At 52.8% G+C, this 22294-nt stretch overlaps 10 protein-coding genes across 10 annotated transcripts; 5 read left to right on the forward strand and 5 right to left on the reverse strand.

The window, feature by feature from the left end:
• Nucleotides 1-10: 10 nt before the first annotated feature.
• On the reverse strand, nt 11-226 carry PPTG_23816 (hypothetical protein; the record flags this gene model as incomplete). The annotated part of the gene is made up of 1 exon (XM_008913176.1): nt 11-226. The coding sequence occupies one exon, from the start codon at nt 224-226 to the stop codon at nt 11-13; it is 216 nt and encodes a 71-aa protein (XP_008911424.1).
• Nucleotides 227-1502: 1276 nt separating this feature from the next.
• Nucleotides 1503-2072, forward strand: PPTG_16342 (hypothetical protein). The gene has a single exon (XM_008913177.1). The coding sequence runs from the start codon at nt 1636-1638 to the stop codon at nt 2068-2070; it is 435 nt and encodes a 144-aa protein (XP_008911425.1). The 5' UTR covers nt 1503-1635; the 3' UTR covers nt 2071-2072.
• Nucleotides 2073-3540: 1468 nt separating this feature from the next.
• PPTG_16343 (hypothetical protein) lies at nt 3541-5513 on the forward strand (the record flags this gene model as incomplete). Its single annotated transcript, XM_008913178.1, has 2 exons — nt 3541-4209; nt 4326-5513. 2 exons carry the CDS (start codon nt 3541-3543, stop codon nt 5511-5513), a joined length of 1857 nt encoding a protein of 618 aa, XP_008911426.1.
• Nucleotides 5514-5626: 113 nt separating this feature from the next.
• Nucleotides 5627-7549, forward strand: PPTG_16344 (hypothetical protein; the record flags this gene model as incomplete). The annotated part of the gene is made up of 1 exon (XM_008913179.1): nt 5627-7549. One exon carries the CDS (start codon nt 5627-5629, stop codon nt 7547-7549), a length of 1923 nt encoding a protein of 640 aa, XP_008911427.1.
• Nucleotides 7550-7830: 281 nt separating this feature from the next.
• PPTG_16345 (hypothetical protein) lies at nt 7831-8004 on the reverse strand (the record flags this gene model as incomplete). Its single annotated transcript, XM_008913180.1, has 1 exon — nt 7831-8004. The coding sequence occupies one exon, from the start codon at nt 8002-8004 to the stop codon at nt 7831-7833; it is 174 nt and encodes a 57-aa protein (XP_008911428.1).
• Nucleotides 7936-10593, forward strand: PPTG_16346 (hypothetical protein). The gene has a single exon (XM_008913181.1). The coding sequence runs from the start codon at nt 9175-9177 to the stop codon at nt 10402-10404; it is 1230 nt and encodes a 409-aa protein (XP_008911429.1). The 5' UTR covers nt 7936-9174; the 3' UTR covers nt 10405-10593.
• A 1517-nt stretch (nt 10594-12110) lies between these two features.
• PPTG_16347 (hypothetical protein) lies at nt 12111-15263 on the reverse strand (the record flags this gene model as incomplete). Its single annotated transcript, XM_008913182.1, has 1 exon — nt 12111-15263. One exon carries the CDS (start codon nt 15261-15263, stop codon nt 12111-12113), a length of 3153 nt encoding a protein of 1050 aa, XP_008911430.1.
• Nucleotides 15264-15595: 332 nt separating this feature from the next.
• Nucleotides 15596-16522, reverse strand: PPTG_16348 (hypothetical protein; the record flags this gene model as incomplete). Its single annotated transcript, XM_008913183.1, has 4 exons — nt 15596-15763; nt 15824-15901; nt 15971-16373; nt 16446-16522. The coding sequence occupies 4 exons, from the start codon at nt 16520-16522 to the stop codon at nt 15596-15598; spliced, it is 726 nt and encodes a 241-aa protein (XP_008911431.1).
• A 95-nt stretch (nt 16523-16617) lies between these two features.
• PPTG_23817 (hypothetical protein) lies at nt 16618-16818 on the forward strand (the record flags this gene model as incomplete). Its single annotated transcript, XM_008913184.1, has 1 exon — nt 16618-16818. The coding sequence occupies one exon, from the start codon at nt 16618-16620 to the stop codon at nt 16816-16818; it is 201 nt and encodes a 66-aa protein (XP_008911432.1).
• A 380-nt stretch (nt 16819-17198) lies between these two features.
• On the reverse strand, nt 17199-22208 carry PPTG_16349 (hypothetical protein; the record flags this gene model as incomplete). Its single annotated transcript, XM_008913185.1, has 1 exon — nt 17199-22208. The coding sequence occupies one exon, from the start codon at nt 22206-22208 to the stop codon at nt 17199-17201; it is 5010 nt and encodes a 1669-aa protein (XP_008911433.1).
• Between the last annotated feature and the right edge of the window lie 86 nt (nt 22209-22294).

The raw sequence follows: 22294 nt of genomic DNA on the forward strand, positions 1-22294 counted from the left end.
AGAAACGCACCTATGCTCTTCTGCTTGCGGCCCAGAAAGGCTGGGAGGATATGACGAGGTTTTTGCTCGAGCGTGGTGCTAACGAAGAGTCGAAGGGGGTGTATATGCTAGTAGGGACTGAAAATGTCTGTTCCACTCCTCCGGTCTTGCGCGTGGCAGCGCAATAGATAAAGATCGGCAGGTCGTCGGAGTCGGTAATCGTCAGGTAGAGTTCTAAGATCGGCATCAAGGACTACGGGAAGTGTTGTGCTCCGGCGACCTCGAAACTTGGGCTGCCGAAAAAGGCTTCCATGTGGCGGTAGGCTGGTATGTCGGGTGTCTTCATGTAAGTCGGAGAATGTCGCTGAAAAGCGTCCATCGTCGTTTGAGTAGGTGGTAGCGGAATGGCTTCGCTCCCGTCCGCGCGTATCGGTCTTCGTTGGAGATAATTTCCGGATAGGTGACGCCGATGACTTTGCAAAGTTGGCATCGATGAAAACTTTCGAGTCCGCACAGTTCTGCATGGGTTAGAGCTCAGGTGCCGCAGTTGTAAAGCAGAATAGGAAGCGCATAGCAAGTGTAAGGACGAAGGCGTTTGGCTTCTGATGTCTTCGGTGGTCGGATCCAGAACTTCCACATACGATGGTGCGCTGCTGTAACAAGGTTCTTACGTCCTTAGAGATCTTCTGCATCCTTTAGCAGCGAGCCAAGCTTGCGAGTGTTGCGCCAGGATTCTTCTTTTGCACGTTCGGTGCGATTCGGCGTCGCGTGGAGGCACCTGTGGACGATAGAGTGCTTGATCTTGGACGTGTTTATTACAAGGAACCAGCGAGGTAGGATGACTGGGGCTTTTGCTTGAATTTTGTCGGAGGTAGCGGTGTCACGGCAGATGAAATCGGCGTCGTCGGCATAAACAATCATCTCTTTGAGGAGGTTCTGGGGTACATCTAGATGCGCTGCGACATCGCGGAGAGCTGCCTCTAAATAAACAACAAAAATAACGGGTGAAAGTGAGTCGCCTTGTGGAGTACCTGTGTTGCTCTCGAACGGATCGAGGACGTTCCAGCCGGTCCGAAGAGACAGCGTAGTTCTTGGAGTAGTAGGCGAATTAGGCGGATTTCGTCGTCTCAAGCACGGAAAGGAGCTTGTTGTGATGAACTGTGTCGAAATAAATCGATCCCAAGTATGTGGAAGTTTTCGCGATAGAGTTGAGCGCGCGCTGCTATCCACCGATGGGCACATAATGCATCAGCAGTGCTGCGACTAGGCCGAAACCCGCTTTGGTGTGGAGAGAGAACTATGGTGACTAATACAAGTTAAACTAAATCGCTGTAACTTATATGAAAATTAATTAAATCTCAGTAAACTTATGCAAGCTCATCTCGGAATTTAATGTCAGGCACATTTGGGCTTGCATAAGACAGAGATTTAATCTAACCTAAATACAATTCAACTTGTATAAGTATACAGTAATATTATAGAGCTACCAGTTAATCACTTTTGATTTTGATGGCATGTGATCGATGGGCCAAACCATTACGGTCTGGCAAAACGTACTTTCCATCATCAATCGCCTGGTGGTTTGCGACCATCGTCAATTTGATCCGCACTTTTGGTTTCGCACTCAACTCCACACTCGCACTTTCCTCTTCTAGCATGCAGTTCTCCAACCTGCAGCTCCCCGCGTGGGCACGCAGCCTCATTGTTGAAGCGTGGTTCGGCGACGACGTGGTCATCGCGGCCCAACCCGAGCTCAATCTCTTCACCGCAGCGCTCGCCGCACTACACTGGTGTATCCAGACTCCAGCTCGACTCTGGGGCTGGGTCCTGCGAAAACTTCGAGCAGATCCAGTTCAAAGCTGCAAACTAGACCTGCTCCCTGTTGCCCTACCAGCTGCGCTTCCGGTGCCACCTCAGCCCATGGGCTTCATCGACGACTTCGACGATATCAAGACGCAGCTCCAGCTGATCCACGCGATTGTGGACGATCTCGCATGCAACCCAAGATGCCACTGCGTAGTTGATAGTTCTCGTACAGGAATCGCAGCTCGGGCTTCTACAGGCACAGAAAGAAAGATGCTAGCCAACTAGTAACAGTTAGTATTCCTTCAAACGTATTACATTATTTAACGACGCGTAGTGTATTCCAGAATACTCCAGACTTGAGTAATCCAAGCACTTTGTTGCATCAATTCAATCGCATTAGCTCTTAGAAGCTCAATCTGAATGTCCATTTACGCGGCCACCGACTTAAAACAAAAAGCATGGCCTTTGACTTCTACATACTAAAAACTATGGCATTTTTCGGGCTCGCCCAGCTTGTCTTGCACCCGTTTGCCGTAAATGTAGTCAAGGTGGACCTTGAAGAAGACGGTCATCGTGCGGGCTTGCACGGGCTTGGATGCATTAACCAGCAGTCTTGTCTGTGAGTAGTTCACGTGCTGCAGCATCCAGTGTCTTGCGGGAAATCACCGACAGGCAAGATATGGTAGTCTTCGCTATCGCAAACTAATCCACCACCAAGTGATCGTCCTACACGAGGTGACGCACTGCGCGGTAGCTTCTACTCAACCACCTACACTATTCGAAAAGTAGTTGAGTGCATCGTTCATGTTGCTATCGACCTTCAGGAATCCCTCGAGCTACATCTAGATACAACTGAGGGAATTTTTTTTAACCGAGAACTGGACGACTTGAGGTACACTCGAGAATTCTGGACGTATCTTTGCCTTTATTTGTGCAGGCCTGGTAGAACACTCGTGCTGAGTTCCACGTGATACCGCCAAGAAGGAAAAAGTTCGCAGGGGTAAACTAGCGCGAGTTTAGCTTTGTCACTTGAATTATATTGTGGCTCGAAACACCACTAGATACGGCAAGCTGGGAATCGCGTTGAAAACACGCACCAGCAGCAATTGCTGCCACACACGTGGGGTCGAAAGTGGTTTTAACCTCGAGCAGCAATAATTCCACTGAGTCCGACCGCGGTCTTATGAGGAGCGTAGGGCCAAGTTGCGACGGATGTACTCCAGTATCAACTGGATGGAGCTGCTTCTGACGATAGTGGTGAAGTGTATGTACTAACAGGAGTGATGGTCATTTCAACAACTTGCTTTGAGCAGCGTGACTTGGTCCCCACAACACGCGCAGCTTGAAAACACTTGACCAGTGTGTGTCCTGAATACGAGTTCTTGACTGAACCGCAGAGATGGAAATGCGTTGGGCATCAGAGTGGCATGCGTGCGTGACAGGCAAGCACATTCGTTACGCGTGTCTGCTTGAGAAATCCTAAATTTCTCAACTCCATACAAATATCCAGTCAGACGTCAGCCAAAAATCATAATCGACCTCCATTCGCAGACTTTCTTTCCATTCAAGAGAAGGAAGGAGCAAATACGAGACCAAAGCCAAAAATCGACGCCAATTCTCCACGTAAGAAGAGTGAGAATTCGTGGCAGGCATATCTACCAATCTACCAACGCTCCGACATACACACACTCCTCCTCCCTCCCCGCCCCTACCGACACCCCGTGCAGCTACATCCGCTGCATTCGATCCCGTCCCATGAGCGAAGGCCTCTCGCCGCCAAGGAAGCGCGCGCGTCTCCGCGCCGAAGAAGAGACGACCGCGACGACACGTCCGTCCGCCGACGAGGCCGCCGCCTTTGCCAGCATGTCCAGTGACCCGCAGGAGGAGCCAGAACACCGTGGAAGACTCGCCATGTCGTCCTTTCTGCTAATGGGGCGAGGGCGGCTCGACGCGCAAATGCCGGCCGAAGCGCTGGCCGATCCGACGTCCGCTGAGGCGCTTTCGGCCGCTGCAGGCGCACTCGAGGCGCTCAGTACCAGCGTCGTGCCAGTGGATGAACCAATGCCTATGGCTGTGGCTGTGGCCGCCGAGGAGTCGACGACCGACGACGAAGAACTGCAACAGCTCTCTATGGTCAAATTGGAGCCCATGCTGGGCGCACCGGAAGGCTCAGTGGCCGTGGAGCTCTTGTACGAGGACGTGGTAAACTTCCTCTTTAATATGGCGAGAGAACAGAAGACACAGCAACTCCACAAGGGCATGCGCACAGTCAGGAAGGCCAGGAACGCCGACGAGCTGCTCCCGAGACTGCTTACGGCCGAGGATGAGACAGGTTTAACACTGCTAATGATCGGCGTGCGCGGCAACGACCGTGTACTGTGTACCATGCTGCTGGATGCAGGCGCCGACGTGAACTTCAAGACCGTACGTGGCTGCTTTTCGGCATTTTTTTTTGTTTTTTTGCCACTTTATTGGATTTGCTACTTATTTCTCTCTTTTTTTTATTGTTCGTTTGCATGCTGCTTTTGTCTCTCCCACAGGAGAAACGCACCTATGCTCTTCTGCTTGCGGCCCAGAAAGGCTGGGAGGATATGACGAGGTTTTTGCTCGAGCGTGGTGCTAACGAAGAGTCGAAGAATATGGCACTCATCCCAGCCGCTCATTTTGGACATTTGCCAGTGGTTAAAATGCTTCTGGAAACCGGAGGCAACCACAATTACGCCAATAAGAAGGGCACAACTCCGCTGATGCGCGCGGCCCAGGAAGGACGCGAAGCGGTGGTCAAATTTCTCATTATGAAAGGTGCCGACACGTGCGCTGCTAATAACGAAGGGATGACGGCGCTCATGCTCGCAGCTCAGCGTGGCCACGCGAATATTGCCACGACGCTAATGAAATCCGGCTCAAATGTGAACAAACAGACGCGACAAGGCAGCACGGCGCTGTTGCTTGCAGCCAAACGCGGCCATACTGCAGCAGTTGAAGCGCTGATGACAGCCGGCGCTGATATCTTCCTTAAGGATGATCGAGACAAGACGGCGGCCGAGACGGCGCAGCGACGAGGACACGTGGACTTGTTCTTGAAGATTTCGGTGCAGAACCAACTCCGATTAATGCGCGAAGACCTCCGACGGCAGAGGTGCTACACGCTAATGCGTTTATCGACGCTGTATGTGTTATCACGCGCGGAGCTGGCACCGGCGTTCAAGAACCAGAAACGACAGCAGTATAATGCGCTGATGGACCGCACGTTGCGTCTGCCCAAGCCGCTACTGCAGAATATCGCGCTGTTCCTGCCGCTGTGCCGCATGTGGGACCGTCAGCTGCGCTATCTAATTTATGAGGCGGCGCCGCAGCCCAACCGGGTGGTACAGCAAGGCATCCGCATCTTGGACGAAGTATTGCTGAGTGTAAGTCTGGAGCTGCGACCTAGTCTGCATCGTATCAAGCAGGAGTGTGGCGGACCGCTGCATGTGACCGGCCAGCTCGGACTGCTACGTGACAGTCCGGAATACCGCGGTCTGTTTACAATGGAGTGCCGGACGCCCATGTCTCCGCGTATGCTGCATCAACTGCGACGTATGGCCGATATCCAAGGTGCGTTGTCCTCGTACGCCGCCGGCTCTGCGATCCAGTTCGGCGTGGAAGTGGCACAGGACGTGGTGTCGCTACTCACTGACCTGCTGAACTGGGATTCTGGCCGAAGACAAGCCGAGCTGTTGGAGTGAAAGACAGCAACACCACAGTACACGTTGGTATAAGTAAATAAGGACAAGTAAAGTTAGAGCAGATTTCAAATGTGTAGCCATGTGACGTCGTCGACGTGTCGTCTAGTTGTTGCATGTTACTGAACGCGTCAGTTGCCATCTTGACAATGGAGTTCCTCGTGCACAACATCTCGCACTCGGACCTGGTGGTGGAGCTCTCGTGGCTGCGGGAGGACGGCGCGGCCGCCAGCAGCAACGGCGCGACGGTGCCCACCGCCCGCCAGCCCGTCGCCAGCGTGGACGTGGACGGCGCGTCCGTGCCGCTGTCGGTGCTGGGCCGCCCGAAGTTCAGTCTGTTCCAGCAGACCAGCCAGCATATTCTCGAGCGCGTGCAGCAGCTCCGCCATCCCAAGCGCGAGACAGAGCAGCCTACGCATGCGGCGGCGGTGCTGACCGTCCCCGAAGGACTGGAGACGCCGTCGCTGCTGCATCCGTCTCTGCTGGACATCGCAAACACGCCGGGCGAGCGATGGAAGGCGCGATGCCAAGACACACAGTCGCCTATTGGCTTTAACCTGGCAGACGCCCCAATCCCCATCAGCAATGGAGAACTATTGACAGATTTCCAGTTGCGAGGCGAAGTGGAGACCACGAGACTCGTGGAAAAGCATTGGGACCGAGTGGGTATCACGGCCGTCTACTTCCCGTTAGTGGCGTTGCTGTTGCCAAAGTGGACGCAGGTGTTGAAAGAATTCCAATCAGAAAGCAGTCGCCAATTGGTGTATCTTATCAGCGGAGCAGGCATCCCTCGCAACGTGGAGCACTCGCGCAGTGGCAACTCGACAGAGATCACGGCACAGCTCATTGTGCTGTTCGTGCACCAGTATTACCCGCATATGACTGCGATCCAAGTGCATTCCGGGTCGAACATCTTCCGGTTCGATGACAACGTGCAGTTCATGACCCGAGAGCTGAGACCGTTGCTAGAGGCACATCGAGAGACGCTCGTGGATCGCTGTGGGGAGGCGTGGAAGTCGCACTTTCACGTCACCATCGCGTATGCCGACGGGCCGCCGGCGCGACTGAGTGCGTTGAATGCCTCACTACGCATGTACAGCCCGTCGTATCTCCACATCTGGCAGTTGAAGACGTTCTGGCACGAACGCAAACTGTCCATGGCAGACGTGGACTTCCACTCGTTCGAGAACATCGAGGCGTCCCCGTTAGTGGCGCCCAGCAAGGCCGACGCCATGACGCAGATGATCGTGCGAGAAATGAGGAAATTCCGCGACCAGTTCCTCGCGGCCGAAGGCGAAGGAGAAGTGGCTGGCTTCTGGTTGCGCAAGTCGCGCAAGCCTGTACTTGCCGTGCTGTTGATTGAAAAACCGGCGGCCGAACTGGGCGGTCGCCCTACTATCGTAGTGCAGCGAGGCATGAACTGCGAGGTGTCCATGCCCACAGGCTCGTTGTGTGCCGAGCGCAACGCTATCGGCAGCGCACTGGCCAGCGACCCAACGCTGACGCGCCGCGCCTTGAAGATGATCGCCGTGCTGGGGTTAAACCTCACGGCAGGGGGCAACATCAGCGTAACCAGTCCGACGGCAAGCGAGGATACAGCAGACGACAAGAAGGAGCCATCTGACAGCGCTACGTTTGACAAAAAGACTTCAACTGCAGTCGAGCCTGCCAATTCGCAGGTGCTGCCCGTGCGGGTCCGTCCTACGGCTGTGCAGAGCTCACGATCCTCAGCCGCGGTGAATAATTTAAGTGTTGATGATGCAGGGCGAGGACGAGGCAGAGGAAAGCGCGCGCTGGAGACGAAGAACGCCAACTTGACGTCTCCGAGAAAGCCCAAGCGGCCTCGAACGTTCTCGTTCGACGAGGTGGCCGTGGAAGAGATGATGCGAGCGAGCGCACCCCCGGACCGGAATCCGCTGGCGCCCTGTGGAGCCTGCAAAGAATGGCTCGTCAAGATCGCCGAGGCCAACCCGTCATTCCGTGTAGTCACGTTCGAGAACTCGCGCTGCCGGAACGTCTACATCAACCAGCTCATGTGAGCTCGGGTGACGCTCCGCCGTCGCTGAGCGCAATACACCCAACGTGGCGTACGCCGTTACATACATCCGATCCACTTACTGGCCTGCAATAATGGCTTGCTTGACTGCTCTTTTACGTTGCGTTCTCGAACTAGTCGATCGCCGAAGGACGACGAGTAGTCCACCGAGCCTGTCTGCTTTCTTTGTCCGTCCTTCGTCCGGTCGACGTTGAGTGCGCGCGACGAGAAAATCCACTGCATTACGCCGCAGCGAGCGCATGGGTTTCCTCGGCGCACGCAAATTCACAACGCAACATGCCCAGCGTGCGTACTCGTCTCGCCTGTGGCTGGCTCGAGCCGCTGGCTTTCCACACGAGCGGACGCGTATTCGTCCACAGGCGGAATCTTGACGAGCATCGTTGAACCGGCGATACATGTAGACGAGCCGGTTTGATCGGTGGAGCTCAAAGTCTCCATTGCGCTCTGCAGAATTGGTACATGTATCTCCGCGGCTGAGCGCTTTGCCCTGAGTTGTAGCACTTGTAGTTGCAGTAGCAGCGGCCATGATATCCACGAGAGAATGCTGGCAAATAACTCATTTGAAAACGAGTTGAAGGTGCCTCGGCAGAAGCGGCTTGGAGACCAAAATGCAACCGGAAGTGAGATATTTAGCTGCACGCAGCACTATCCAGCTCCGGCATTGGGAATAGCGCAACGGATTCTGGCGTACTGGTGGGGCGCTACCAAGACTGTTTGCCGTCCGTGTGTGTTCGCGTCGGAAACGTCAAAGTGCTGGTGTTTCTCGGTGTCCGGTGTTGTGTCGCGATCAGCTCGGAGCTCTATTACAACATGCGCCACTGACTATCGTCGTCGCTGGCTCCGTGCTCATCGTGTCTATTGCCGTATTCGAGTCGGGAAAACTCGTCAGCGGCACGAGACAAACAGCACGCACTTGGGGGCACTTGGAATCGGAGCGAGGAGTGATTATCCTGTATTCGGACCCATGCAGAAAAGCAAATGGTGTTGCTGAATTAACTCGTCGGATGATCAGCTTATCCGCTTGGTTTTCTCCAGCACTTCAACGTCGCTGGTGAAGACGAGGCGCCGGCTTGTCGGTGCTTGAAGTTGTTGTCGTCTGAACTTTGGCCCGCGTTACAGTACAGTCGATGAAGGTGCATCCGATCGATGCAAAAAAACTCTTGATCATCTGCTCCAGGACGCCAGCTCGAAGACGATTCAAGTCGCTTTTGCAGCAGGTGCCGCGGTCTACCAGCTAACGTGAAGAGCAAAGCAAACTAATACTTGCATTTCATAGAGAGAGACCTTTGAATCCGGTCGGAGGCAGACCGAAGCAACGCAAAAGATAGGACGACCGGTACAGCCGGCAGCTCGACAATCGATCGCCCGCTTGTCAACTTTTTGCCGTGCACGCGCCATCGTCAGCACTTGTGCACGGCGGACTTCCCTAACCCACCACTTGCCTGTCGCTTGCCAATGCAAGTGCACCCGATACAAAACTTGGTTGCCATTCCCATTTGCAAATTTGCTACGCCTGCACCACTCACTCACCCGAAAGCAACAACAGTCAAGTGGCAATTGTTCCCCCCCCCCCCATCTTTTTAGTGTTTTGAGTTTCGCCGTTGGTAAATGGGCATCGAAATGGCCACACCCTTCCAATCCGAGACGTACGAGACGCTAGGACAGGCCTGGATCTGGCCCAACAAGCAGCAACAGGTTGATGCCTCTGCCAGCACAGCGGCGCGCACCGCCTCCCTTAAGCGCCGCACGGGCGCGCAACGCGCACTGCGAAAAAGTTGCAGCGAGCGTCCTCTGAATTCGCCCGTGCGCGGTATGGAATTACTCACCTCAACAGGCAGCGCCAATGTGTTGGACGTGGACGACAGCAACACCGTGAACCCCGCGGACGAGGACGACGAGCAGCGACGCCTACGCATCACTGCGCGGGCCGAAGAGATTTTGCGTGGCAAACGTTGCGTTGGAATGTTGGTCGGTGCAACTTGCCCCGTGTGCCTCACGGATGACGTTGACACGCAACTATCCGAGTGTGGCCACCTCATCCACGCCAAGTGCATCAAGCGATGGATTCAATCGGGCACGTGCTGCCCTGTGTGTCGCGAGGAGGTCGTGGACGTCGAAGAAGCATTTACGTCTCCTGCCAAAATGTTGCACCCCATGACAAAGGACCGTCTCACTTCGTCCTCTGAAGCGACGTGTCTTCCTGAAGACGAAGAGGACAACCGAACCGAAGATGCCGGTTACGACTGGGGGTGGTTCGAAGACTTTGACGATACCGACGACGTCTCGGACAACAGCAGCGAAATGTTTTACTCGTCACGCCGCTCCTTGCCAAACTTCCCAGCCTCGGCCAGTGTGCAGTCAATGACGCCCATGATGAACCGAGAAATGTCGAGAAATTTCGACATGTGTCGGACATTTCCGCCACTCCATGAGGCTTATGACACTCCGTATCATCAGAGCAAATACTCGTGGCTACGGGTGTTGCCGTCACACCGCCACATTGCCGCAAACATTCAGATCCGCAGCTTCCGTATCGTGGAGGCCAAAAACTCCAAGGCGCAACACGCCGAGTACCTCATCGAGATGCAACTGGACGGCCGCTACTTCAGCCGCTGGCGCCGGTTCTCGGAGATCTACCGCTTCGTGTGCACATTGGATCAGAACCGGTTCCGACAGACTCTGGCGGCGTGGCAGCCTCTCGACGCTAACAGCCGCTGGTTCAACCGCCTCGAGCTCAGCTACCTGCACAAACGGTGCCGCATGCTCGAGGAGTTCGCCCACGCTCTGCTGATCGAGTGCTCCAACGCCCACCCGCTCGCTGAGCTGGTCGAGTGCTAAAACAACTAAAGGCACCGACCCAAAGTAACTTATATATGCAGAAAAGTTTTGCACGCTATGTAGATAAAAGTACCTAGACGAGAGTAATAGAGATAGAAGACAATGAAATACACACCCAACTACACACCAACAAGGTATTGTTGCGACGGGCACTAGAGGAATTCCGAGAGCCGAAAGGAATGCGAGACACTCTCATGTTGATGCTGACGATGGCTTGATCGTCATGCGCTGCACGTGGTGATCATCATAGCATTCGTCACAAGTATCCGGCGGGTACGAAGCAAGCGATGCTGCTCACGATCAGTGTGTTGCTAAGAGATGGAGCAGAGCTCAGGTTTCTATGCTGCGAGATTCACGTCGCTCGTTCTTGGTGAAGGGCACTGATTCCAGCCGGCCTGCTCAACCGACCAAGCAGCCTTGCGTGCTCTCCATGTCTCGGATGTTAAGCAAGCAAATCGACTGGCGCAGTGGCGGCAGTGCCTACAAGCTCGGACTTGTGCCGACCATGTTGCCAACATGATGTCCCCGACAAGACAGTCGATGCTGACGTTATTACATGTACCGGAGACCGCAGTCACTTCCGTGGGATCGTTAATCGAGTCACGTCTGATGACGAGTCCGCTGTGGTGGCGCATCAACAGCGGTCCTGCAAGGTTTGAATCAAGCAGCAAGCGGATCGATACGTCGGGTCCTCGGGCAAACATCCCACTTGGTCGACGTCCGAAACCATCCTCATGACGAGAACGCGTGCCGCCAGTGTCGTCTTGCCCCGGTCGCGGCCGGCTCTCCATTGAGATGCATACGCATGAGCATTGCATTGGAGCGGCTTGCACTCGTCAGGTCGCGAAGGCGGTCGGACTAGCCGGAGAGATCGATGCGAAGAGAGAAAGAGAGCTTGCCAGCGAGCTGTCACGTGATGTCGCTGCTCGTCTTTCCAGCTCCTATAATGGTGTTGCAGTCTGCAACTTGCAGCAGGGAACGGCCAGAGGTCTTGCTTGGATGGGTCATGGCTGGAGCTGGTCTGCATCAACAATGCGCGCCCCTTTTGCCGAAAGTTTTGGTGGAGGTGAGACCGTGGTATGACGAGCGAAGGCCAACCATGAGCAACGAGGGGAGAATGCAATGAAGTTTGTGACGAACCAAGTGCTCCAGTGTTCTCGTGAGTGACAGTGGAAAGAAGAGAACCAAGCGATGGCAGCGATAAGATCCGCCACGTGGATTCCAGCTTGGAGCTGCTCGAAGCCCACACATAAAACGCAAGCTCAAGCTCAAGCATACGAAAAGGGCAAGACCATGAGAACGATTGGGGCAAGACCATCGGGCGCGACTAGAAATATGCCAACTGGCAGTGGTTGAATTGTCAAACTTCAAGTTTGATGAGGAAGTCACTTCGGTGGTCGTCATCGGAAATTGTTGAAACACTCAACTAACGAGAGCGATGGCCGACGATGCTGCACGTTTTGCTAGTTCACGCTGCAACTGCAAGCGGGATCCATGTACACATTGGCCTTTTGATGACCACAATAGAGCAAATCCATGGTCCAACATCAATGTATCAAGCTTGGAAACCCGGTACAGACTGTTGCTAACCAACTTGCTCGACGATAGAAATGATGTAATGAACGTTTGATGTTGTATGTTGGTGATGACAAGACTGTCTTGGGTACGACTAAAGATGTATACACATTGAGGTTCTGTCGACTCCGCTACACGTTGGCAGTCCAGAGCTTCCAGGACGACGCACGATCACGCGGACGCGCACTGCGCGAGCGTCCGTGAGAGCTCAGCGCTCCTTCCGATGTAGGTTGCGGTAGCGCGTGGTTTTGTCTTGTTTCCAGCGCCACTTGACGCTCCTGCGCTTCACGTAGCGCTCGACTGAGCTCCTCCATCTTGGCTTCATAAGCCAGAATCACATGCTGCGACTGGTTCAGTCGGCTCTTCATGCTCAGCACGTTGCCCTCCAGCTTGCGGATCTCCATATCCTGCTGGGCCAGTTCCTCCTCCTTTTGCTCCACCTGCAAAGTCAGGCGACTCACGTCCGATAACTTGACAGCATCGAACATTTGGTCGTGCACTACACTGCCTCGACGTCTGTACTTGAAGCGAACCTCGCTCGCCGACGAATCGGACACGGAGCCGGGCGACCCGGGCTCGTGTTGCCGTCTACTAGTCGATAACGGAGGTGTATTCGCGCACTCTAGATCGTCATCGTCTTGCATGTGACGCGTCTCCAGCAGCGTCATTCGGTCCTCCTCATCGTCCACTTTGACCTGGTGCGCAGAGTTGACGTAGCTGGTGGTCGACTCGACCGTCTTGGCGTTCGAGACGAACGATTCGACCAAGAAACCAACGAAAATCGGCAGGAGAATGTTGCTCATGGTCATGCGGTATGTGAAGAAGAAGACGTACGTCGAGTCCGAGTTGGTCATGGCGTGAGCGGCGTCCATTATAGCATCCCAACCAGCAAGGTTTGACACGCCGAACAGCGTCACTAGAGTTCCTTCGAACGTCTCGGTCTGGAACTCCTCACGCTGCGCATACCAATTGGGTGACAGGGACTGTTTACTGGCCGGGAAGTCCCGTAACTCGATGCCGTAATTGGCTTGTGTAACGATAGCGAACGCGTACATGACACTGAAGATGACGAGGAGTAACTGCATGATCAACGGCATGATGGCCTTCATAGTGTACATGATCTCGTGGAACGGTGGGAACAGGTTCAGTAGCTTCAAGAAGCGCAGCGATCGCACCGCTAGTGCCATATCGTAGAACACCAACGAGATGTTTGGAGGCTTCGACAGTGTCGTGAGTACGTAGAACAACCAGCCTACACTCACGACAGCCAAGTCCAGTTTACAGAACGGTCGTGTGAAGAACTCGTTGTAGCCAAAGGCGAACATCTTGACCAATACTTCCAACGTGAAGAGGTTCAACAGGAAGAAGCCTAGTAGACGCCACGAATGGTTGATGGAGAAGGCCAACTGGATGTTGTTCACCTGTACAGCTTGCACCACTGACAGACAGATGAACACACCGACCACCAGCTCTGCTAGCACCACACGATAGCGACCGAAGAGATGGACTTCGTATAGTAAAGTACTGCGGACCTGGTTCCGGAAGCGCCGGATAGACTGGCGTTGACGTGACGTGCAGCAGCGGCGCATGAGACTGTTGGAGAACAACGTCGGACGCTCGAGTTGAACGCTGAGTAACGAGCAGAGTTGGTAGAAATCTGTCAAGTCCAGGAAGCCCACGTGCTCGATATCCACGGTATTAAACACGAGCTCAGCATCGGTAGCAGTCCACTTGGGCTTGAGGTATTCGCACACGTTAATCCACGATTCCAGCGAGATCTGACGCTTGTTAACAGGCGTCACGAGGTTGGTATTGGGCGCCGGATTAGTGATGTTGAACGACGCGCGGCGGTCGAATGTGCCGAGGAAGAACCGAGAGGATCCTCGGCGGTTGGCAGCGTTGAGCATGGGCGCATTGGAGACCAGACTGATGTCACTGGCGCCGTTGAGTGGCGTACCGGACACTGGCGGGTTGGTGGGGACGTCGTCGTCGTTGAAGTTGACATTCTGGGCCAGGATGTCGAACGCAGCGTACAACGCGGCCTTGCGCTTCTGCAGCCGCTTGTACAACATACTCTCGGTGTTCTTCTTGTACGACTTGTAGGACACGGCGATGGTGAGCTTGAGTAGGAACAAGTTGGTGAGTAACACGAAGAGAACGAAGAAAACGGCGCTCCAGTGGGTCATCTTGTAGTACGGGTACATGCTTCTAGCCATGTACGGCATGCAGTTGAGGATCAGCAGCATCGTGTACATGGAAGACGAGAGCGAATTGAAGAACGTGGCGCTCGGGTCGTTACTAGTGTCCGAGAAGACGAGATACCCGACTAATCCGAAGAACGCGACGAAGCAGAAGCTCAAGCCCAGCACGATCAACACCTCTCTCAATGCATGTAAGAAACTGCTAAAGATGATACGGATATTGCGTCCTCGGCAGATGAAGAAGAAGGGTCTCAACGCCCTGGAATATCTGTACGGATTGATGGTCGGGAAGAGCAGATTTACCAGTAAATCCGCACATGTGATGAGCAGCAAGATCATCCTCACTACAGCCCACGGTTGTCTCGTCACGTACTTGTGTTGCGTCTCCACTGAGCTCATGTACCATCGGATAGCCAGGTCGACGCCGAAGACAAAGAGACAGAGGAGATCCACCAGTAGATAAGTGTTGATGTTCTCGTCTCCAGGGTTCTCCACGAAGGCTAATGAACACATTATGGCCACTACCATAATGTATACGAGTCTGTAGGACTCGGAGTGGAACAGATTGTTCAATAGTAGCGCGTCTCGGTCCAGTCGGTAGCCGATCTTACGGCCGTGCACGCCGTCTTTGATGAACGCAGCTGCAATGAGGTACCGGTCTTCCTCAAGAGCAGTACCGTACTCTGTGGCTGCTAAGATTGGGTCCTCCTCGGCCTCTTGCTCGACGTCTGCAGAGTCCAAATTGTACGTGGGGATTCCAGAACCGAGTCGACGTTTCTGCTCGTGTGCGAGCTGCTGGCGGTGCTTCATGAACTCCAATTGCACTTCACTGGCCATACTCTTGGCTGTGCTATTGTCGTCATCGATGTCTGTTAGCCGCTTCCACTTCTTTTGATTGTCAAGGACAGCGGCGTCCAGACCGACACGAACTCGAGTCTTGGGGCGGCCTGGAGACGTAACCGCAGTGTCATCGCTGGACAGAGAGGGAGCCAATGCGGCTGCGGCGCTGGACAAAGGCGCAGTGTCGCCCTCGTAGCGCGGAGACGCGCCCACGAGAGGCGTCTTCTCGTCGGGAGAGCTCATACGTCCACCCGGGAGAGTCTTGCACTGGTAACGGCTGGAGGTATAGTGGATAAGATCCGGATATAGATGTTCAGTTTTCAGTATACTAATGATTCAGTTTACGGATGACGACGAGACGATGCAAGGGCGGAACGATGTGAGCGAGGCAGGCAGGATGCGATGCCAAGACTGGTCAGAGCAGAGCTGCGCTGGGGTGTTGTGGACTGGCAATGGCGTCATGGATTGCGGCGGCCGCAGATTCGATGCTGGTACGTATTACTTGCAGGCAGTATACATGTTCGAGAGGTATACGCCACGTCATTGGATCTGTGTATACTTACACTTGTTCACCACTAGCCCACGTACGTGGAGACCTCGACGCCGTCTTTGAGCTCCGCTTGGTACTCGACGAAAGACTCATGCAACACAGACGTGAACTTCGGGTTCGAGCGCACATAATCCAGATACTCTGACAATCCGCCCGGGCCTAACAACACGTTGTCGGCTACCACGACGGCTCCCTAAAGTCAAACGCAATGATCAGTGGTTGCAACAAACATACGCTTGTTAGCAATTCTTACCGGCTTGAGAAGTCCACTCTGTTCGATCAACTTGAAGTCGCTCAGATATTGGCGCTTGTCGTGGTCCATGAAGAAGACCTACCAACACACAACAACAACACCGTTTGTATACATAATCCTCCTATATCGATGCCGACACACACGTACATCCACGTGGTTAACGCCCAGATCCTTGAGCTTCGTGTAGGTCTCCGAAAAGGGTCCAACGAAGAAGGTCACGACGTCCGAGAGCCCAGCGAGATCCACAATTTGCTTAGCAATATTGGCGAAGTACTCCGAGAATTCAAACGAGTAGAAGCGTGCTGAAGGGCCCGACACAGCACGTAGTTTGCTGGCGAAACGCACAGCACTGTAGCCGCAGAAAGCTCCAATCTCCGCCATCACCTGTGGCTTGGCCTTCTCAATTTCGGCGTCCACGATGGCGCCTTTCACGTCGCCGATGTTCATCATCCACATCTCCTCGTAGGCGAAATTGTCCATAGCATCCACCACCGACTGAGCGTCGCCCTGCGTGGCGTGTAGGCGGACGTACTCGAGACACTTGTCGCCTCTGTTGACAGTTAACGAAAAAGCCGTTACGAACTTCAGAATCAGAATGTAAGGTGTAGTATCTAGAACGTACACAACTTCAAACTCGCCTGGACGAGGAGGAGGAGGCATGCCGTGGTGGCCGCGTCGAGGAGCTTCAGACGGAGACATGGAGGTGGGTATTGATGTCGAATTGAGGAGGAATGAGCTCTTCGTCTGCAAGGAGCTGGTGATCCCAGCATATCTTTGCTTATCTACCAATGAAAATGGAGGATAGCCACTTCAAGCAGAGTGGTTGTCGTGCGCTTTGTGGGGATAATCATACCATGTCAACAGATTACGACGTTGCTGCACGTATCGCTGAGTATTCCAGCAGTCACGCCAAATTCAAGCCCGTCCTGTACGACTCGTATCTCGAATACTCCGACCTTAAGGATGCACTTGAGGTCTTCACCTACGTAGGATAATCAATTCCTACAGTCGGTTCTTTCGCACTAATGTTGCGTCTTGAGGAAGAGGTAAGACAGCAGCTTTTAATCGCTGAGAACGGGGTAATGGATCGAGCGTGGTGATGCTGTAAGCTACTGGGCGTGGCATCCGGATATTCACCAATGATTTTTCTAGTTCACCTGCACTGGATTTGTGTCGAAGAGGGGCGAGTTTCTGCTGCAATCTCGCAGCAACCACTCTTCGAAGCTTTTGTCGTTTACCTTGTAAGGTTAGACGTCTCTCAGTCACGACAGACACGGCGTCTGGGCAGGTTTTGGACGGTGATAATCGATGATGCATTTCCTGCAGACGTTGATCTTCATCTTGAACGAACTCGAGGTGCTCATCACTGGGGCCATTAAGCAAGATGGACGCTGCTCGAGGTGATCCAAAGCCTTTCTTCTCGCTCAGTCTCTAGGAGACGCTGGAACGACTTGAGTTCTTGCGGATCTACTCCATTAGCAGTAATTCTCCTGGTTTTCCGTCTTCCAGAAGGTTCACTCGCTACTTCCTCGCTGTCTTCGTCTTCGTCTACGTCTTCATTATCCAGTTCATTCACATCTTCTGGTATAATAGAGGAATACGAGACTGTCGAATGCTCCTGGAATGACCTCGACAACATGTTGAAGCGATCGATGAGGTAGTCGACAGTTTGAATAGCTCGCGACGGCTGCATCTTTTGACCAGAGGACATGACGGCCACAGTGTACTCTGTATCAGGCTCTAAAGCCACAACTGATAGGTAAAATCCAACGCGGATCGCTGTCGCATCCTGCTTCGGGTAAAACGATCTCAACGCTGTACTGGCGTTGGTCTCCATAGCCATTGATGCATTGGATGCTGCCTTTAACAAGTCGTGCGGGTAGAGAATAATACGATGTCCTTCGCCCGAATCCTCCATCAGTCTTTCAGATGATCGCCACATGAAGTCCGTGGAGCAAGGCACCTTGGTATCTGTGGACATGAACACCTCAGCATCGCCGCGTAAGACGTGCATCTTCAACGTAATGATGGATCCCTGGCTGTCTGGTAGATAGTAGAAGTGAAAGAACTGTGTCCCCTTCGCTTCTTTGAGTTCTCGGTGCATACTCACGCCGAATTGAAGCTCTTCGGTGAGTTGGCGACAGCTCTCTCGATGAATTCGTCTCAGTCGGAAGCCTGCGTCCACTCCGCCATTAGAATCCTGCTTTGTCGACATGAGAAGTGTACTGCTTTGTCGCGAGTGCTGGAGTCGCTGCAGGTCTTGATCCCGCTGTTCCTGCCACTTTTTACGCAGTTTTATCTGACGTTCTTCAGCCTCGCGTTGCTCCGTTTGTTTCTTCTCGAGATCGTACCTCATCGTAGTGAACATTTTTGATTCGGATTCATCGAAAAACTGCTGCCATTTCTTCTGCATGGCAGCTTCAGTCTCCGGACTGAAGGCGATACCCTCGCCTAGCACGTTCACTATTCGCTCACCATAGAGCGCTCGTTCAGCGTCTTCATCCAAACGCTTACGTCGGAATGGAATGAGCGGTGTGTCAGCTAGAATACCAGCATTATCGTCGCCTTTGTCCTGTAAGTCATGAGGATGTTTCGACGCGTCTTTGGTGCTGTGAAGTGAATTATGGACCCCCTCCACGTCCAAGGTTTGTTGTTGTTCGATGCTCTCCACAGCGTCATCATCGTCGCCGTCACTTTCGCTGTCATCGTTTGGATTCCACATTGCTGTACGATACGGGTTTGTAGCTGCCACGCTGCGTATGAATGCCGGTTGTTGGGAAAAGCGGAATCCATGGAGAATTTGAGTATCATCTTGTTTGATAACTTGTGGCTTGTACAGTGTACTGTCAGGGTTTTCTGCCACTTCCTCCTCGCTTGCGATTTCACTTTCAGTGCTCAAATCAGGAACAGGGTCTTCTGTTAGAACCGGCTCTTCAATTGGAGTTGGTGTCGAGCTCATTTCTTCCTCAACGACTTCAACTTCTGCAACCTCAGCGACCACGATCTGTTCTGGTGGATCTTCAACTACTACCGGAGATTCAACGCTGTCGACCACTAGCTCAGGAATTATGGACGTCACTACGGGCTCAGCTATTTCAACAGGATCTTCCACTACTGGCTCAGACTCCGGTGGTACTTCTTCAACGACAATTGGGACGGGTTCTTCAGGCTCCTCTAAAGGAGGTTCCTCGTACTGCACACTGGTTTGCTCGACGTCTTCATCGAACTCGGTGTCATCGTCACCAGAAACTTCACCTTCGTTTTCGTCGGCTGGAGGTTCATCTCGTGCTGTGGCGACTGGAGTTGGCTGGAGAGACGGAGGTGATTCTATCTCGACCTTCTCAGCTTCGAGCTGGACTGCTACTTCTTCGAGTTTTGCTTGTGCGGAAGCTACACGAACCGAAGACTTTCGCTTTAGCAATTCTCGTCGTGAAGTCGCTCGAGCTTCAGGTTCAACAGTGGGGACCACAACGACCGGTGTAGCGCTTCGTCTTTTCTCTAAGACTGGCGTTTGAGCACGAGGCTCTGGTTGGTTTACGACTTCTTCTTGAACCATTTCAAGGACCGGCACCACGCTAGTGGCAGATTGAATGCGACTTAATGGCGTTCTCACAGACGAAGGCTCTTCCTCTTGTACTAACTCTTCCTGTTCAACGACAGAGTCTTCGTAGACAACAGAACTCTCCTCACTGCTATCTTCGACCGGAATTGTTCCAACGGTTTGCCTCGACATCACTTCAGTCTCTCCAACTCGTCTACGCACCGGCTGCACCTCTGGAAACTGAACGTACATGTTCGTATACCCCGTCTTGAATATCTGTCGTGTGCTGGCCTGCTCTACACCTGAGTAATTTTCATATCTTACCGTGCTGTTTGTATCTGATACAGAGTCGTAATTTCCCATAAGAGACACTCGTAGTGGAGCAATAGGCTTCGGTGCTGGTCCACTCGATCGAACTCCAAACACTACAGGCTCACGACGACGTCGACGAGAAGAACGACCTGAATCAAGGTCAGACTCTACCGATAGCGGTCGAAATCGATCTAGTGCCGTTGTGCTTGCAGTCAGTCGAGTAGCAGGGACTGATCCATCGAGAAATAACCCCAACTTCTTGGAGTCATCAGTTCTGAGTAATTCTTGTGTGGATAACGAACTCGTAAGGGTTTTTGGGAAGTGGAAAATCCCATCGTGTAAGCCTCCAACACGACGGCGATGCTGGCGTTCGGCTTTCTGATCCATCGAGCTTTTCCCGATCTGAAGCCCTTTTGGCAACACTAGAGTGCACGATAACTGCATATAGTTCCATACCATATCGCTCAGTTCGGGTGATACTTCCAACCTGTAGTCACGACAAAAGGATGGAATCTCGAGAAATAATATCAAGCTGCGAGTTTTGACCCCCACGATGTACAACATGACCCAGAAGTCCAAGTAACATAGCTGGCCGTCGTGATCCAGGTCTTGGAATCGCTGTTTGATGGCCGACATGACACTATCGAACGCGTCCTCCATCGCTGTGCTATCTTCCGTCCAGAGATATCGCAATTTGAACAAAAGAGTCTCAAAATCACCGACTGCCATCACTCCGACGCGCTCATGATCGTAAAATACAAAGCAACTGAGCATCAGTCGAAGCTTTTCCAACAACTCTCCTTCGATCGCTATGTCTCGTTGTGGATGTACAAACAGCAATCTCTCCACAGCTCGAAATTGAGCGTTCTGGAACTTCCATTCGCCAACTAAAAGACGCAAGAAGCGATGCAGCTCAATCCAAAGAGCTGCTCGATCACCATGAACAATATCGTCGCTAAAATCGGGCGAATCTACCCTCAACATGCGCGTAGGCTCTCGCTGTGCGTATTCCTGAATGAATAGCATGATATTCCTAAGGAACTCCGGACTCACGAGGGGATACAACAAGTTATCCTGCGCACACAACAGAGCATGCTCGACCCGGACGAACTGCCAATGTGTCGTCCCATCCGTGGCTTCGGATGTAGTATAACTCTTGCCCCCGTCACGGTCGTACAGCCGACCCGAAAACGTGTCTCCATTCACCACCATCCCACGCGAATACAGCCACGAATAGCAGCACACACACAACGCAACCAACGTAGTTGGCGCTTGATCACACTCCTCCGCATTATCAGGCGTGTGGAGTCCTAGTAGCTCGCCAAAAACTGCGACAGCGTCGTATTCCGGTAGATACTGGCACAGGGACACGAAAAACTGCTTCAACTTCATCTCTGCGGTGCTGTGGACACCATAGGTAGTCAGGAACAAGTCAAATAGCGTGCTGACTATCGAGCACTCCGATGATCGGTCTTTTTTCGTGGAGGAATTCTTGTATAGACTCGTGTGAGCAGTACCTGTGAGCTTGCTGTAAACTTGGACGATAATGTCAAGCGTGTTCTGTCGCGAGAAATGAGGTACGTATCTTACACGAGGCAGTTCGACTGTGTGCAATCGTTGGTGACATGCTTTGCACTTTAATCTGCGCTTGCCAGTCTTGGCTTTGTCATTGTGGGTCCAAATAATTTGCAGTTGAGGAGCTGGACTGCACCAGCAATAGCCTGTCCTCCAGAACTGCTGGAACATGGGCGAAAGCCGAATACTTTTCACAAGCGCGTTTCTAGAGATGTCAACGCCGCAAGAAATGAACTTTCGAGCGCGTTTTACTCCACGAGACTTTTTAGCTGTAGGGATAGCCAAAGTAGCTTCACTTGGAGTTGCCTGTATGTTGTTGACATTATCTTGGTCCTTTGCGCCATCGTTGCCGCCATTATCACCTTCAGCATCGGTATCATTATCATCACTTTCTTCTTCTTCGTCTCCATCTTCCTCTTCTCCCTCTTCTTCATCACTTTCTTCATCATCGTCTTCGTCATCTGATTCCTCGACAGGGCTTTGATGACTAACAGGAGACGCTGTATCAGGTTTGTCGCTTTCGGCCGGCACAGATTCTGAGACTGTTGAATCATCGACCAATGCTTGGCAAGTGGGTGAGAGAATTTCAGGCATAGCGTGAACGGTATTTGCTGTAGAATCTGGAGTGTGCTTCGAAGTAGGTTCACAAAAGTCAGGTGAATGATCACCGTCAAGCGCATTCATATCATCCTTGTTCGGACTTGGAGGAGTGTGTTCAAACAGATTTTTGGAGCTGGATGGAGACTGATTCTGTCCGATCTCTTCATTGTCTGCAAGTTCTTCCTCCCATCGAACGTACTTTTCACCGAGTAAATTGTAAGTCACCACTGGTTTCCGTCGTGCTCGATTTTTCTCACGTAAACGCTGGGCACGTGCTCTTTCACTTGTATTATCCTTGTGCTTTAGAGTACCAGCCATCGTTGGTGCGTCATAGGATTGGTAGGGTGTTTTCGACATCGTAAACATAATTCTCAATATCTGAAGAGCTTCCTCGACGTCTACTCGAGTTTGGGCGGTCAGTTTTAATTCTTTGAGAGTTTTTG

This window comes from Phytophthora parasitica (assembly GCF_000247585.1).
Source record: "Phytophthora parasitica INRA-310 unplaced genomic scaffold supercont2.52, whole genome shotgun sequence".
NCBI lineage: Eukaryota > Oomycota > Peronosporomycetes > Peronosporales > Peronosporaceae > Phytophthora > Phytophthora nicotianae.